General features: G+C 37.9%; 1 protein-coding gene across 1 annotated transcript; it reads right to left on the bottom strand.

Annotated features, from left to right (window-relative positions):
- Positions 1–1,189: 1,189 nt before the first annotated feature.
- Positions 1,190–16,781, bottom strand: FASTKD1 (FAST kinase domains 1). Its single transcript, XM_023931042.2, is given in 18 exon segments — positions 1,190–1,331; positions 2,334–2,451; positions 3,404–3,545; positions 3,818–3,931; positions 4,946–5,077; positions 5,842–5,970; positions 6,436–6,550; positions 7,308–7,388; positions 7,390–7,664; positions 7,667–7,791; positions 8,741–8,872; positions 10,060–10,170; positions 11,293–11,691; positions 12,833–12,958; positions 13,839–13,907; positions 14,265–14,769; positions 15,529–15,615; positions 16,394–16,781. Coding segments are annotated over 16 exon segments (2,493 nt in total). The 5' UTR covers positions 14,600–14,769; positions 15,529–15,615; positions 16,394–16,781; the 3' UTR covers positions 1,190–1,241.
- Positions 16,782–18,665: the final 1,884 nt, after the last annotated feature.

The following is an 18,665-nucleotide window of genomic DNA, read 5'->3' as shown; positions in this document are numbered from 1 at the left end:
GAGGATTTCTCCATTGCATAAAGAGTGTGTCATCAGTCTAAAGGATTGCGTAAATTTAATTACAACTGAGGTAGCAGGAAAACTGGAAAAGAAGGCCACCACATTTGATTGAATAGCTGTGCCAACTATCAAATGACCCCTTGCGTTGCCTTCCTACGCGACAGAAGTAACATATGCAGAAGCACAGCCATCATAGTTCACCTCAGTATGCTACTGTTCACTAGTACTTAATCTGTAGGGCATTTTCCCTTTAGTACGCAAATCTGCAGCTGTGCTTAGCACCTTTTTATTGGCTCCAGTTAGGTCACTGGTTTACACCACCCATCTGCTCTGTGTCCTGCTTCTACTAAATAAGCAAGAAAACATCCTCATTGCACATATGAGAAAACAGGCACAGTTGGCAATCACCCTAAGGTGATGGCAGCTGTAGGCACAACGTGGCCGCCTCTGGAAATGGGATTATTTGCCAAGCATGACACCCCTGCAAACAGTTACTGCTCTACAATGAACATTCTCCTGGCTATTCCACTTCTTCCTTCTACATCTCAGTGTCTTATGCCTCTTGCACAAGGCATGGCAGGGTTTTCAAGTGTGAAGGTGTTCCAAAAGGCTCAGCCATTCTTCTGCACACACTAGATCACAGGGTAAGAGAAGCAGCTGGAGGTTCCTCAAGACACAACTCTCTCCCCCAGCACAGTACCCCACAGTACCTCTGTTCTGAGAATGGAAACTGAATGACTCTAAAAGCAGCACTATTCTTAGCAAATCTGCATTTCAGTTTCTTGGTTTCAGAGTAGAGATACTGCTCGATTCCTAACTGTTCATTCTGGCACATGCTGGAGGACAGACATAGTTTCTAGTAGATTGCTGACTCCACTCTCCTAGTCAATAGTATTTGCAACTTTTTCTGTGGAGAGTTTTATGTCTGGCTAAGCCTCTGTGCTATTGATTTAGGAGATAATAATGTAATTTGATTGCAAAACTGCCAGATTCCTTTGCTCGTAATAGCTTGCAGATAATGAGAAATTCTAAGTATCCTTATCACATCTTCACAGCCCACTGTGACCTGCCTTTTGCAATCCCTAATAAATTGAGGGTTAAATGTCTTTACACCTGATGACTTTGGCAAGCCTTGATCCAGCTGATACAGATAGAGATTTTTGAAAAAGTATTCCAGGATTACAAGATGTTTGATGGTACATGAACTTTTTATGAAAGTACTTTAGACTGCATGTCTTATATCACTGTATTCCATACAGCTGCTGCCTCAGGTATTCCAGCTGTTCACCTTTTGTTGACAGAACCATAGAATTCCATTCGAAGTGAGGAATCTGTAGAACAGGATGGTACAAACTGACTTTTAACATTGGTATAAACCACATACCATATAAGAAAAAATAAAAGGCTTTCCGATATCTGTTCTTCACTTGAAGATACTTACCACTTGATACTTCAAAAGCCTGGCTTACTCTATGAATGAAAAGATCCATTTCTTATTGCAAGATTCTTCTTTATCTAAGTACAGTCAGTCTGCTTCCAAAAAGCAGCATAGTTGCAGAGACATAAAACACATATTCACACAATACAGGCTGTGACAACTCCATTACACACTCCCCTCTTTTAAAACCCAAACTGAGAGAAAAATCAAAGGGTATTGTACTTTTTAATGCTAATGTATCAGACTGGAATGGTGTATCAGTAGATACACGAGAAAGGTTGATGATTCTGTTTAAAAAAAACCTAACCAACAAAATTTAATCTTAAAGAAGAATTCTAGCTAAAATTAGGTTAGTTGAGTAATTAAATATATAGGAGCCTCCACATTAATGAGTCTCCATTTCCCAAATGTTTCAGTGCTGGTGGTGAATTATCTCTGGCCTCTAGTGTTCCCTGTCACAGCACTATCACTGCAGCAGACAAACAGCATCCATATCCTATCTGGCAGCTGCCAAAATTGTCTTACTACTCAAAGAGGGTATGCTCAATCTTTTTCTACCATAGAAATCTTCAGTGAAATTGAGCTGAAACTCTCATTTCACTTTTTCTCCTTTACTCAGGCTACAAAGAGATTGCTAGTTTGCCTGCGGTAAGGTCAGACTGGGACCTTTTGACTAGAGTTTTGCTTCACCTTCTTTCAGAGAAGGTGTGAGATCCATGAAGTCCTCACACCATTTAGAGAACAGCTTAGAATTTCCCCCCTAAATAAAAGAATTGCTCTCTCCCAGTAGGTGCTTTTAAAGATAAAACCATCTCTAAACCTGTTGCACAGGAAATGATCATTTTGCAATGCTGATACAATGCAGAAAGGACACGAAGTGTTGCTGACTGCTCGCCTGAACTACTCGGTACCCCAGCATCTCCAGGTGTCGCTTTTTCACTGCAGGTTCTCCTTTCAGATGACGTGAATAATCTTTGCTAAAAGATTTTGAATCAAGAAATTCCAAAGCAATTCTGCAAACAGTAAAAATGTGCATTTACTTTCAGGTCCTACCTGAATTGCAAGAAGTGATAGTTCAGTATTTATTTATAGTTGCAGCAAGACTAGATAAACCTGACAATTCTCAGAAAATAAAAATTAAACAACTCCCTGGAAACAGACAAAACATTTTCCTCCTATTTATCTAGAGATACTTGAATTCAGAAAAAGCAATTCCTCCCTGCATCTGTTTTTATTCCAATGGTAAAAACAACTAACCAGCATTTTCAAGGCTTACATTTGAAGAGGTGGGAGGAAAACAGTATTCCAATCTCATGAAACACATTTCAAGAACCTGTACTGGGTTTGGCTGGGATGGAGGTACTTTTCTGCATACCAGTTCTTATGGTGCTGTGACCAGAACTTGTGACCAGAACTGTTAATAACACACCAATATCTTGGCTACTGCTGAAAAGTGCTTGCACAGCATCAAGGCCTTCCCTGTTTCTCCCGCTCCACTCACAATGCATAGGGCTCATTGACAAGAGCTTGGGAAAGGAAGCAGCTGGGAGGGAACCTCAGCTGCCTAAGATGCTATTTCACACCACGCATTATGCTCAGCAGTAAAGCAGAGGGGACTTTAGCCACAGGTCTGCTGTAGGTGACTGGCTGCATGGCCACTGATTGCTTTGTTTCCCCCTCCCCCCTTTTTTTTCCCTGCACTTATTTAACTGTCTTAATTGCAACCCAGGAGTTTTCTTCCTTGCTGTTCTGCTCCACGTTCTCTCCCCTGTCACACTGCAGGGACATGAGCCATGCCATGCAAATGGGAGGCAGCAGCTGCTGCTAACCCACCACACTCCAGAAGGCTAAATCTCATTAGACTTTGGAAAAAGGAACAGAACATTAGGACATGAGCATCAAAAACCTGGTCTAAACTGGATGTAAGCTTGGAAGAGCTAATATACAAGAATTCAATATACTGACCTTTGAGCTCCCGGTGGCAGAGCCTTTCTCCTTTCATCCTTGATGTCATGTCTAAAGTGTATTCCCCCCACACCATTCAGAGGTACATTCTGAGCCATATAGGAAAGAGGCTTTTTATTTACATCCAGGACACACTCAAAATCTGCCAGAAAACAAAACAAACCTGTTTACTGACAAACTAAAAAAAAAAATTTGACCTGTACAGTGTTGACTTCTAGAAAAACTGATAGCCATAATTAGAGATACCAAACATTATTTATACTGTAAAGAACTTTTTAGAAACTGTATTTTATACAACAATTTCTTCTTTGCAGTATCTTGTGTTATCTCGGGGCCACCAGAAGCTTCCTAATCTTGGTGATAACAGTGATACAAAAGGACTCCATAACAATTTTTAGGGTGTTAACTTCTCACCTATTTCATAGTAGTACGGTGTGACAACAGACATTCTTGAGTAATTGCTCCCTCCTAAGATCTCTGTCAGCATTCTGTGAATATGCTGTTGCTGTGGATTTATTCGGCTTGTACCTACAAAGACAAAATAAAGAATTCATACATCAAAACTTCCACAGACAAAATTCTGAAAATAGTGTTTTGAGACCTTGTATTTTTGACAGCCAGGCTACTGAATTAAATATTTTCCACAGATCCCAAGCGTTATTCTATCATAATTCAGAAACAAAGTGATCATATTTTAGCTAGAAAGTGGCAGGTGCATTCTATTAAGTAAATTTCAAATCCAGACTTTACATCCCAGGATTTTTTCATTCACATACTACAAAAACTTAAGTTTTAGGTTTCGCCTGGTGGAGTTTGTTTGCTTTTTATTATGTTTAGACATGTATTTACTCACCTTGTGTTTATTATAGCCGTACCACACTATCTGCCACTTCACTGTCCATTGCAGATTAACAACTTGCTCCATTAAACATCAGTTTTAGAGACAAAGTAGCTGAGTACTATGAATATCAAAGCAGATCTCCCCAGGAGAATTAGTGGAGGAGATACTGTGTTTGCATTAGAAGGATTGATCACTACTCTGAAAGATCTCAGCTGCTACACTTGAACACTAGCCTACTTTATCTCTCATCCCTGATTGGTCTTGATTCTTGTGAGGAAGAAGGGAGGATCAAGTTCAAAAGGAGGCAGTAAAAATATTTACCTTGAAAAATCTAAGTCAAAACAGCTTTGTAAGTGAACAGAGAGCAAAATGACCCATCTCCTCCAGTAGAACATGATCCTCTTCCTGCCTTTCCATCCTTCATGCCACATATACTGTTTCTGGTATTTAAATTTTAATTATTCTGCAGAAATATCCCATGTCTATTACATTAATTCTCACAAGGAAAACCAGTTTTCTCCCACTTGTACTATGAAGTGATTTCACTTTCCAAGAATACATGCTCAGCAGAAAGGATGTGCCTTCTATTGTATGCTAGCGTCAGCATGACGGTTTTAGAAGAAACATCTAGTATATCGTTAAAAAAATTGGCTACTATGAGTAACAAGTGCAGTTTTTCCTGTCATTCCTAAATTACGTACTGTTACGAAAGACACGTTGGCGGTATGGCTCATGAAACCAAGGGATGTGAAACTCTGGGCATTCCAGACAGACTGCTCTGTTCAATTTCATGAGGCTTGAGTCGACCCTCTGCTTCACTGTATCAAGCAGGACTGGTTTAAAAAACACAATACACAGAAATGTGTGAACTGGAATGTGAAAAATCTAACAGATTGAACTAAATGGTAGCCTCTGAATTTTTTACTAGAAATGGAAATATCTGTATACTATGGCATTTATAAAAGTCACGTGACAGAATTTTAGAAAGGTTCTCAAAATCCTTAAGAAAATAAATTTAAAAACCACAATTCTGCTCAACATTAAGAAAAACAGCAAGACAGAAGATAGAAATTGCTTCTATTGTGCAAATTTAATTAAGTAGTTGAGGACAAAATGGCAAGAGTACATTAATAATGAACAATGTAGAGGCAGAGAGCAATGAAACAGTCAAACACTCGGGCTCTTACTTAGAGAAGAGACAGGTAGGATACATGTGGGATTCTTGCAGACAAGAATCCCACATTACTGCTTTAGCTTTGTGACTATTTCTAGTAATAAACACCACAGTAAGGTAATATTATTTCCAATAAAATTGAAGAATTATTAAATACTGAGTGCAATAAGTTTACTATAAAATTTGTTTTATATTACTTTCTCCTGTCTGCAATACAGGCCTGTACTTTTAAAACAAAGAACAGATTTTTGTCCATTCCTTCCCATTTAGCACTCAAATTAGGACTATATTATATAGAGGATGTCTTTCCCAAAACCAGAATAATTTAAAGAGTAATTCTGTATCTTAAGTCATATATTAAGTCCAAACTGCATTTTATGCCAAATGCTACACAATCAAATTCATCATAAGCTAGATAGCTACCTTTAAGTTGAGCATCCAATTTGCTTAGGAAAGAAACATTAAATATCGTTGTTATCAGAACTGGAGGAAAATACCCAGCCATTGCCAAAACATGACCAAGCAGCACCAAGTGATAAGTTTCAATATGACCTTGAAAAACCAGAGAGAAACTCCTATTAACACATGACGATTTGAAAGGATTTGCAGTGCCCTTTCCCTGGCCTCTCAAATCATCTGATTTTCTCTCTAATATACAACACAAATCCATACACATTTCCTCTACAATTTTAACTATTTCTTTGTGATGAATCACAAAATGTAGCTCAAAAATGATAACTCCTTGGGGAACACAAGAATTCTATCCAATAACAACACAGTAAATTAATCAGAATTTTCACTTACATTTTACTATGCCAAAAATCCTTTGCTAGTCCCTTATCAACAGTCATTTTTAATGGAATGAAACAAAACCCAAATTGAATATTTGTCATGGTTTAACCCCAGAGTTAAGGGTTAGGAGAATTAGTAGTAACATACTTACCTTTACTTTGCTTAGCAAAAGTACCATTCTATTGCCATTTTCATTCAGTAAAAATCTTTGTCTATTGCACTTACTCAAGTTAGAAGTAAGATGTTGGATACAACTCTTAAAGAATTCTTCATTGTCAGGAGGGTCATAATTCAAAGCAGAGAAAAGGAAGAGAATAAAATAGATTTCAGAGGGGGGAATCTGAAAAAAAAAGACATCCTAAATCAAGTCACCACAAAATACCCTGATACTGTTTTATAGTAAAGAAATGTTTTATAATTAATTCAGAATTTGGAGATTTAAGAATAGATGAAATATTTTCTAATTTTTTTCTTTAGTCAACTTTTCCTGGAGAAAATAATAATAAAAAAAAATGTAGCGACAGTTGAAATTGCAGCCACAACTAAAAATTTATTTCATGTACATGATCCAAGTGTTTCTATATACTTAAAGAACCTTTTAAGAAGGTTTTGCATTAAATGTTTGCTTTAAGAAACTAAACTGCAACAGAATAAAATTGAAGATTTATATGAACACCAGATTGAGAATGAGAAAAGAGAGAGTAAGAAAAAAAGAACAATTTTGGTTCAAATAGACAGGATATTGGGGAAATCCCCACAACGCTGTACTGTTAAAATATCCACCATGTGATGTGACTATTTATAAACAAGTTTAAAAAAAATTAAGATGGTCAAATGTAAAGCTGAATGTAAAGGATTATGGCTAATCTAACACTGAGTGAACAATAAAAAAGAATTGAGAATTAACGATAAGTGCAAATTTATATACATAGAAGTAAAACAGCTTTAAGTGATCACAAAAAAAAGATGATCTCCAAATCATGTACACTGAAGAAAACTCTTAAAAATGTGTGGATTGTGCTCTGAAACATATCAACTACTAACCTGTCCTTTCTCACTGAATAACTCACAGTAGACAGAAAGAAAAATTGTGATACCTTGTTTATATTTTCAACAGTCACAGAAGCTATTCTGTCAAATAATGCAGGACAACGGTGGTCTGATTTTATGAGAAAAAAAAGACAAGGGTAAAACGTTTGCCCATGTTATTTGATCTATCAAGCGCTGAAACATGGCCAGAGTTTCCTCATTCAGAACTTGTTCAAACCACTTTCCATTCACATATGGAAGTTCTTCCAACAGAAGATTTAAGTTGTTGGCTTTCTGAAGCCTCTGAAATCCACAGTCATTTAGTTTTTGCAGAAGCTTGGCACATAGCTCAGAACTGTTTTGCCAGTGCAACTGGCCATGATGATTCCACTTAACAAGAGCTGTAGAAATGCAATTCAAATGAGTCTGCATTGAGGCAAAACTGCTGCTGCTTTGTTTATAATCATTTCCTCCACTTGAAAAGAAGGAAGCATGGTCAGAACACGAATTATGGCTGCAGTATCAGCAGGTATCACACTAGATTTTAAATAACTGGAAGAGAGAGAAAAATAAAAAGTCCATCAGTTGTGACAAAGTGCAAGTGTTCAAACAAAACAAAAAAATGCTTGAAACTTCTAATTTAGAAGTCAAAAGCTGCACATCAAATATAAAATAAGAAGAATATTAATGACTTGGCAGAAATCTGCATATCTTTTTTTTCAGTGAGATTAACTTCTTCCTTCTAATTTATTCAAAACTGAAAAAGGGGAAGAAGACAATGAGCAGCTCAGTCAGATGGTGAGGCTCCAACTGTTACTGACAAACACAGTTCTTAGTAAGGCCAGAAAGTCCACATTTGTCAAGGTTATCAGTGGGTTTATGGGCCTGATTAATTTCTGTGATTTCTGTCCTAAGGAGCACCAGGTTTTGAGGTGCCTGAGGAACATTAAGACATTATCCACCAAAAAAAAAAAAATAAACAGCCAAGGCATTACATTCCCATAGAGGCTGAGCAATGAAAGCAAGACCTCTTCTTGGCTACTTTCTATTGTTCTGTACAAGCCTAACTAACTGATCAGTTCTTCAATCAAAAGAGTACTTCTGTGTCACACTTTCACTTGTCCCAACCAAGATGTTCTGTCTCTTTTTCATTACTTCTTCTGTTAAACATCAAATACAATATTAATACCTATCCATCCTATCAAATACCAATCAAAATTTATTGTCATTTCATTATATTACAGTGGTCAAAAGAAAAAGGGGAAAAATATTTTTAAAAGGTATCATATATATTAGCAGATACTGTTGGGTCTATAGTCAAGACAATATCTGCTTTGCATCCTCTGATTTACCTGTTTAATGGAATAAAATATTTGTAACAGTTTGTTGCTTTTCATATTTTATGGGAACAAATCACTAACATCTTAGACTGCTATTTAAAATCTTAAGCAGAGAACTGTTTAAAACTGAAATAGCTGCATTTCCAAGAATACACACTTACCCTAATAGTAACATTTTTAGTTTGGCAAACAGCTCCAGATCTTGGCAATGCAATACCACCAAGCACTGTGTTAACTTTACCAACTGTAACACATGGTAGCTATCCAAGTGTTTGTGCACAGCAGAAGCCATTCTGAATAAAAAAGAGGAAAAGATTACATGGTATTAGGCTAATATAAAAGATACTGCAAACTCCAACATGCCACATGAAAATGGGATGTTCTGTGGTGCACAGTACCTGTGTGGAGGGTTTCACACACCTGCACTCCTCTCCACACCAATTTTGACACTATTCCACTTAAAACAGAGCAGCCTCTCTCCACTTACTGAATTGCAAAATTGAAGTCCTCATCACAACAAATCAGCTACTTCACACTACTAATTTCTGTTGCAGATTTCACAATCAGTTAAATCTGAACTGGACCAAGAACATAATAAACTAGAACGGCATCATCAGCCTCAGCACCACTGCACTCAGATAACAGTGGTTGCTACAGCTGTGTTGGTCTAAAGCTGCAGAGGGGGATAGATTTGTAGGGAAAGGTAATACCTTAAGACCTTTAGACAGTAAGACTCTAGAAGAAAAGGCATTAATTCACCTGATCTGCCTTTCAGTATCCCTTTGCTGCACTGGACACAAGTATGTTCTTTTTCTTTCAAGTGTCTATTTGATTCATACAACTACCTTCAATAACTGTTCACAACCTGCACTTAACTCTGCTCTATCTCTGACATATCTAATGCTACATCTTCTGTGCCCAAAACATCAACTTCTTTTCCATTCACTGTATGACAGACACTACCTCTCTCTATAAACAGTTTTCAGTTCAAAACTGCAGAAAATGTGGTCCAAGTTCTTAAAAACACAAGCTTTAATAGTCAAAAATAGGACTCAATGACTTTTGAACAAACACTTCACAAAGGTAACAGAATATCCAAGACAGGTCATGTTCTTTACAACTTACTACATTTCATTTGCACTCTCATGAGTTTACAGTAATTGTTAGAGGCTAAGTTTAGTGCAATGGGATCACGTATTTGTAAATTAGACAGATACTCTACGACAGATTAGATACTATACAACAGTAAATTGGTAAAGGGTGAAATGCCTTTCTTTGAAATCCCTAAATTGCCTCAATTACTCCTAGGTCAAGCTGCAATATTCTAAAATTTGTAATAGCCAAAACTTAGAGTGTATAAGCACTTGTGTGCAAGTGATGCACCCGCTGCTCCTAACTTACTGGGTATGTCATCATTTTCCACACTAAATGGAAGTTTACCCAGAGAATACAACTTCCTAGGAATATCAGAAAAAATTACTTTTTGAGTAGATGAGAATTTCTGCATTTCATTTTCTGCATAGTCTTCAGTATCATCAATACTTGGTGACTGCTAAATTCCTCTGCCATGTGTACTGCAGTTACTAGCAACCTAAAGAGGAAAAGACATATTTTCCAATGAAAAACAGTTTAAAATCTCTGGCAAAGATTGCAGCCATTTTCTTAACCTATGAGGAAAAGAATCGAAGAATACTTCTGGAAGCAAAATCCTCTCAAACTAGAAACTTTTGTTCTGTGGACTTTCCAACTAAACAGTCAGTCTGTCTAGCACAGATAAAGGGGTGATAGTGTGTTGGATAAGTGCACATTGTTCTGATGTTAGAAACCAGCAAGTCCAACAATTCTAGAAGCAGACAAGAAGTAGGGAAGGTACTCAAAGACACAAAATAATTAATGATCAATCAGCAAGCTACAGATAACAGAATCAAACATGAACTGAACTGGTTCTGTGGTAATTAAAGTTAGTGTTTATCACAAACAATACAAATTTTTAAAAAATTAAGAAAAGTTTTTGGAACCAAATCAGCTATGGCAAAACCAACACAGACTTGCAGCATGTCCAAATCTCTGAATAAAGGAAATTTTCATTAAGAAAAGTATGAAAATATGAATCATTGTAATTAATACAGGAAATTTTGCCTAGAACTACAGGCTTTGAGTAACCCATGTGTAATAACACCCCCAAACAAGATTTTGTGGCACAAGAAAAACAAGAAGAGGAAAAAAAAATCTGTCATACAATACTATGCTCTAAACAAATGCTGAAGTGTTCCCTGATGATGGTCTTTCATAAAGAATGGGATGTCAGCAATCTGGTATAGGACGAGACTCAGGCTTCTTCAGCTACCAAGAGTCTTAAAAAGGAAAAAGCAACACATATCACTGCATGTATTTCTCAGGAGAAAGACAGAAAGGTTTTTACTACCAGACAATGTGAAAGGAAGGCTGTAGCCTGAGACAGAGCTACAGGATGGCCTTGCATAACAGCATTCATGCCCCCCTTGACTGATGGATCTGATGCAATTTCTTAATAAAACATACTGCTTTGATGATGCTTCCATGATGAAATCATTCATTGCTACAATGTTACAGCCAGGAAACCGAAGGCTCAGCTCACAGATGGGCTCAGAAATTCCTCCAACACTGGTACATTTTTAATTTTTACGCAAGAATAGGTATGTCATAAATAAGACAAAATGATTAATAAACTTACCTTTCTCTAACCTCAGATCCTGCCATAGGCCCAAGAGAAAAAAATAATTTTGCAAATGTTTCAGGATCACAATAATCATCTATAGCTTCAGATAGAAACTGTTTAGCAATCAAACGGAATTCAGCATTGTCAAAACCCAGATGCTCATACAATCCAAAAATATGACTAATACTGTATATATCAAGATGTGAGGCACTTTCAAGGAAAATCTTGTTGCATTTTTCTAGCAATGGATGATATCTCAGTTTAACATTTTGGAGAAACTGCAGTATTCTTCTGGCATAGTTGAAGTGGATGTCATTGTTTTCTTCTAAGAGCTGTTCAGCCTTGTGTATTAATCGATCCCGAAAACTCTCTGTGATCACTTCCGATATGCTGATCATCAAAACTGACAAGATCCTAAAAAATTCAAAAGGTTTTACATTTACACATCAAACATAGTAAGCAATACATTTTAGATTTATTAAATAAAGTACACAAAGAAAGGAATGGTAGCTGAGGTGTTGTTGGCTTCTGTGCAAATATAATTTTAAATCTAATGCAGAAAAAATGTATGAGCAAAAACCATTTATACTACTAAAGTAAAAATTCTGCTTTCGGTGAACTTCTGAAATGATTCGAACTTTTCAGCCATCTTTTACAGAGTTACACATGATAAAAGCATTTGCCTAAAGCGAGACCCTGATTTGCTTGATTCATATTTGCAAAATTATCTTTAATGTTCAATAGACACTAAAGAAGCCCAAACAATTAAGAACTGACAGAATGAGGAGAAGAGTCATTGTCACTCCTAAAGAAAGAATCCCTTCCTAAGGGAATAAAACTTATGACCACAGAGAAAGTAATTTCAGTGAAGAAATGCAGTCCTATTCAAGGAGTTTCATAAGCAGGCTACTCACATCTGAAAGAATCAGTTTTGGGACTGCTATATAAAACAGAAAAAAGAAAGAAAAGGCTTTGCTGTAACAGCCCCAGGGGAACAGAAACAAGATAAAAATGAGCTTGTTCTTCTTCGACTAGGGCTATGTTTTAAGTAGTTTAAATATGAAGGTAATGTGCTAGACATGCTAGCAAGAGAATTTATTCATTCAACTTGACCAGAAAAACAATGCTCTGAAGATAAATAAACACAATATTGCTTTAAAACCCCTTACTGCTGTTTACAAAGCCATGTCATAGTAGAGAAACTATTAATGTCAAGGGAGAAACACATCTTCTGGTGAGTCAATAGCTGCTAAAGTATCAAAAAAAAGTCCATGTTTATAACCAGGATAAAGTTGATTCTAAATATCTGATGTATTGTAAGTAGAACAGTGGAAATTAATTAAATCTTTATAACCTAAACAATCAATAGTAGTTTTAATAATTTAGATTGGTTATAAGGAAATTCTTCATAAAGTCATTGGGAAAATGCATTCACTTGTCAACCCACAAGCCCCCAGCTGAAGCAAAGCAACCTCCAGTTGAAACAAAGGGACAGTCTTCAGAAAAGACATATCAGTAATTGCAACAGTTTTCTTCTTGTGTTTCTGACAGTTACCTTATATCCTGTATAGAATCCAGTTTCATGTCCACAATATGAGCTACTTGGCCAGTTACGGGACTGAAGTGCCTGTGTTGCTTGTATAAGCACAGAGCAAATTTAGACAGAGCAGGCAAACTAAGCCTGTCAAGACATTAAAGACAATCAGACAGGATATCTACCTTTTATTTCTAATCAATAACCAAAGACAAAAATCTATTTAAACCATTATATAAAAACCAAGGTTATAGCCAAATTACAAAACAAGGAAACAAAGTATCTAAGCAAAAAAAACTAGGTGTTTTTTATTAAAGCATGTTGTGTATATGGAGTTCTACAAGAATTAGTTGTCCTTCACTTAACCAGCCCAAGAAATCTATAAAGAGTATATTCTAAGCAATGATGTCAAATGGATAAAATGAATGTGAGCAATTTATTGCTTTAATATAATTTTGTTTTCAAGCTACACGGTATTTATTTACTTCTCAAGATGCTTCACATATTCAGAAGAGGCAATTCTCTGATGCTGGTGACTTGGTTCTGCCATTATCCCAAGATTAAAGAATGAAAACTACAATATCCCCTCACCAAAAAAAATAAAATAAAATAAAATAAAGCAAAACACAGCAACAAAATCCACAGAGGGAAAATGTTTAAATACAAAATGTTTCTAGTAAAATTGATGGTTCTAACAACCATTTAAGACCTGGACAGCAATCACTGAGATAAAACTGTAAATATGAAAAACTGCAATTCCCTTCAAACACATGAGTCTACACAGACAACAAATTTCAAAATCTCAAGTGTTGGACCCTGTTGTTGCAGTGTCCGAATCTCTCAAGCATTTGTGTACCGAAGTCTATATGTATAATTTTCAAAACCTTCAAAAATACAACTGACATTTAAAATACTCATATTATGTTTTAATCATAAATACTCTTTGAGAACTCTTACATAACCTCACATGAAGCAACTCATGCTCACAACTTATACCTTTCACAAAGCACGGCAGGACAATACTTACCTTTCTAATCTTTTCCATGCCTCTGTAACAAGCACTTTTGCTAGAGAAACATGGTGTTCAACATCGAGCCTTCAAAATAAAGACAATTCTTCAATAGTTATAAAGAAATAAGACATACGACCTTTCATTATTTATCACAATGTTTTACTTTTCTATCATTCCCTCCATTCAAACAGATTATAAACATTTATGCATGAATAATCAGAATTCATAATTATAGAACATATTTACTGGGACTTCAAAACAGATCCGTTCTGCCTGTGTCTCCAGAACTGAGGCACAGAACATTATGCTGTATCACGCAGTCAAGAGCACAGAAGCTGTGTGGCAGGGCAGTCTCACCACAGTCTCCTTATGAGATACCTTTGTAGTCAAAATTCTTTCTCTTTGTATTACCTAATACAAAATGTATTTAATGCTCTTTACCTCAGGATGCTATATAAGATGTCCACTATCACCTCATCTTCCATGTGTTTCACATTGTCTTCTGCCAAAATGCAAAGGGTAAGAAACTGGGAGTGACTTCTTACATAGTCACTAGTCCTTAAGAGTAAGGGCCTCTTCTTTTGCAATTGCCACAGCATATTTAATGCAATTCCCACATGCTTTTCAGAAAGTCTGGCCTTGTTCCTTCTAACAAGGCTGAACACTTCATCTTCATGGGTGCAGCCATTTATCTGGTTCAATAGCAGATCACTGCACAGAGTCCGAGCCTGGTAACATCTCAGTGCAAACAAGCAAACCTGCCTCATACAAAGCATTTTGCTATGCCTACCAGCTAGCTTTAAAGTGTCCAGAAAGATTCTTCTTTCAATTTTCACAGTAAACCATGCTGTTACAAACAAGAAACTCAAGTATTTTAAAAACAGAAGACTATTTTTCTTTGATCCTGTATGGTCACTGTATTAAGAAGAAGCCAATTCTGAGGTACCTGTAATGAGAAAGTATCAAAGCACTTAATTTCAGTGACAATAAAAAAGTGAAAATCAGTGTCTCTACATTATGATGTTCTAAGTAAGCTAAACTTAAGAAGAACCTACAGCCTGGACTCTTCTCATAGAAAAGCTCACAACAAGAAACACTGACATGCTCACAAGTACTATGAAGTTAGTCCACTTCAAATTAAGTTTTCAAATTTAGAAAACTGCCTTTAAAGGGCACACGTGCTATCAATGCTACTACTGAGAAGGAAAAGCTGAAGATTTTCCACATGCCAGCACTGCATGACTATGTGACCTTGCTCTCATTAGGCCATAATCCCAAACTGGGGTCCAGGAACTACCAGAAAATACAACTATTGGTGGGAAAATTAAGTGACTTGGCTTCTAGCTGAGAAGATTGATCACCTTTGTATTATTGATCAACAACACATCATCAGCTGAAACTGCCATTACACTAAAGAAAAGCAACCTGATTCCAAATTATAATGGAAGTTGCAGTCTTACTGAATGAAATTTATTAAGTACTCATTTGTTTTCTTAGAATATACCCCAATTTGTACACAGAGCTAACAACTACTTATTCTACAACCTACACAATTGATTCCAAGCTGGAGTACACAAATCACTAATGACAAAAGCCTTAGTACACCAAAGAAGCCTCATCAAATTCCCTCAATTCAGAGATCATGGAAAAGTCTAGAAGGCTTGCTTTAGAAGATATAATCATTAACAACTAAAATTATCAATACCTTCAGCAAACTTGAATGCTCTTCAACTGTAGGCATGATTCCATCAGTGCAACACTATCAAGGTGATGGCAGCAGTATTCACTAGGTCTGTGGAGGAAGAAAAAACATTATTTGTGCAGCCTGTGCAAGGCACTGAAATCACTCCAGAAAGATGGATATAGGTGGATTTCCTTTGACATCTGTACAATCCTCTTCTTAAAACAAAAAGCAATACAGCATATTGAACTATACTGTCACTGTCACTAGAGCAGATACAAGGAAAGTCAAAACAAATGGGTTTTAATTTATGATCTGCTATTATAAGAAACCTTTTCTTTCCTATGCAAAATAAAAGAATACAAAAAAAGGTACAAATTTTTCACAGACTATATATTAAGTATTTTTAAAATAATGATTTGCTTTATAGTCACTTTTCTGATATTGCTTTTATTTTTTCCACATGGTAGTTGCCTTTAGGAAGACTTTACTTCCTACAGTAGTGGCAAACTAAGCTGCAAGAAGTCAGGATAAAGTAGATATCTGAAGAAAATATAAAAACCTTCAGGCTCAGTTTCCTGTAAATCCACGTGACACATCCTTTCCCCCTCTCGTGCTGCAAAGGGCCTTGCATCCCCTATCATATCCCTATGGGGAACCAGGATCTGTAATACAGCTTGCAGGAAGCTTCCAAATATTTCTCTATTCCGTTGAGCAGATGCAAGTGATTTATCACAGACTTTTATACCATTTTAAATCATAGTAAATTGTCATATATTTCAAGAAGTTTATCAATAGAAAATATTCGATGTTTTCAAACATCCAATTACGTACAGTAAAACCAAGAAATGTATATCCACTTAAAGAACTATTTCTGTGTTCTACTTACCATGCGAAACACACACTAGAAGGACAGGAAGGTCTTTAAAATTATTTTTTATCAGTTGAAACACAATAAGCACTTTCAAGGCTTATTACAAAACACAGCGAGCCAAGAAGTCTCCCCAAAAGGAGAAAATGTGGACAGCCACCACTCCTCAAGTAGAAGAACTATTAGAGATTTAAGCAACTAAGCCTTAAGAGAGCTGCTTGTGCGGTTCAGGGTGTTTCTGCCACGCTGCCAGAGTCCCCTCAGCTCCCGTGTGCACAGCCACGGGCAATACAACACCCCTGTCCCCAGGTACCAGCGCTAGCGCCGCACCGCCGGCGCTGCTGCGGCTTCCCGCGGAGAGCCCGCCCGCTCCCACCTGCGCACCGCCCGCTCCGTCACCGCGGGCACGTCTGACCCAGCAGCGCTCCAAAAAGAGCGTGGGAAGGGGCCGAGCCGCCGCAGGAGGGCGCGATCCGCGCCGCCACACTCGATTCCCACCCTAGGGGGGCCGCGGGCACCTCTGAGGGCGCGCTCCCCGCGCGCCTGCTGCACCGGGCGGGCGGCAGGCCCCGGGAGGGCGGCAGGCCCCGGGAGGGCGGCAGGCCCCGGGCGGGCGGCAGGCCCCGGGAGGGCGGCAGGCACCGGGAGGGCGGCAGGCACCGGGCGGGCGGCAGGCACCGGGAGGGCGGGCACGGCCGAACTGCCGGCCGGCGAGGGGCGGTAGCGGCTGCCAGCACTGCCTTCAGTGAGGGCTCCTCACACGGCAAACTCCACCACCCGGCGGGGTTAAACGAGGAAGCAGAGGAGCCAGAGTCAGCTCTGCAGAACCCGATCCGAGGAGAAGCTCTCCGTTTACCTTTGCACGGGACCCTTCCTGCTTGCGAGCCACAGCCGGACACCGCTGGCTCCAAGGGCGCCCGGCTGTGGCCCCTGCGCTCCACGTGCCTCTGCCCTGTCACTCACTGTGCGCATGCCCCGAGGCACAGCATTTCCCATGAGCTGTCGGGAAGCGAAGGGAGAAAGGGAAAAGTCCAGCCAGTTAAGACTTTCTAAAGGAAGTAAAAATAATAATTGAAAAGGTCGAAGGTTCATACTGACTACTGCATATTAAATAAAGCAACATGTTTACAGTTCATTCTGAGAGGGGAAAAGTTTTCCCTCTCTAGGAAAAGCACAAAGGGACTGAAGTTCAGAAGGGTAAAGTAGAACAGCTGGGCTTTGTTGTACTGGAATTAATGTTATTTTATTTTACAATTTTTTTTTTTTTTTTTTTTTTTTTTTTACTTTGCAACAACAATAAATTTAAAATTAATTAATTAGTTTTGGGAGACAAATCTAATGTATCTTGCAGCAAGTATGTTGCTTGTGTTGAATACACATACCTCCAGGTCATCCTTCTGGACCTTTTCTCACCATCATTGATAGCAGCAAAGACATTTAGAAAGAATGATAACAATCTCAGATTGCTCTATATTCTATCCAAAAAACAGAATTCAGACTATTACCATGACCAATTCTGACCAGCCGTATTGCAGCTGTCTATTAAATGTCTGGGGTCTTTACTTTTTGTCTGTAACATCCCAAAATATTGGATGCCTATGAAGATGGAATTCAAACTGCTAGAACAGACCCTAAGTTATTTATTTCAGGTCTGTGGTGTTTCAGAAAAAGAACTTTTTCTTTTTTAACTGGATGTTACAATTTTTATAACTGTGGAATTTGTAACTTGGACAGGTTTTGTATCCTCCTGCTAACAAATTCTGGATTACCCCAGTTACAGTTTACACAGGCATGCAAAAAACAGAGCAAGACCCAAACCCTGTCAGGTGAGCTCAAAGGGTGGCACGTAAGGTACCTCTTTCAAGAATGTCAGGCCTTGTGCAAACTCACCTAAGAATTCCAAGGCATCTGAGAGGAAAACTGTAGTAGAAAACAATTCCATGTTCATACGAAGGAGACTTCTGTAAATCATACAGATTTTTCATTTACAAGGTGCTGAACTTTTGACTTGTGAAGTACATTTGGATAAAATAAAACAGTGCCTAAACCAAATAAAAAACGCTAGATAAAATTATGTTAAATTTGAAACATAGGGGAGGAAAGCAAGATTTAACAAAGCATGCTGTGCTGAAGCCAGTGTTGATTTATTGAACAGGTGTCACCAGCTTCTTCAGGATTTCAGAACACACAGGTGTCAGTTTCACATTTTAATATTTTTTTTTCACAGAAAGCCATAAGGAGATCACTGGGTTTTCTACTTCTAACAAACTTCTCATTAGCCAGTCACGTA

The sequence above is a fragment of the Cyanistes caeruleus genome, chromosome 7 (genome assembly GCF_971803275.1).
Source record: "Cyanistes caeruleus chromosome 7, bCyaCae1.hap1.1, whole genome shotgun sequence".
Taxonomy (NCBI): domain Eukaryota; kingdom Metazoa; phylum Chordata; class Aves; order Passeriformes; family Paridae; genus Cyanistes; species Cyanistes caeruleus.
This window is presented reverse-complemented; position numbering and strand designations above follow the sequence as displayed.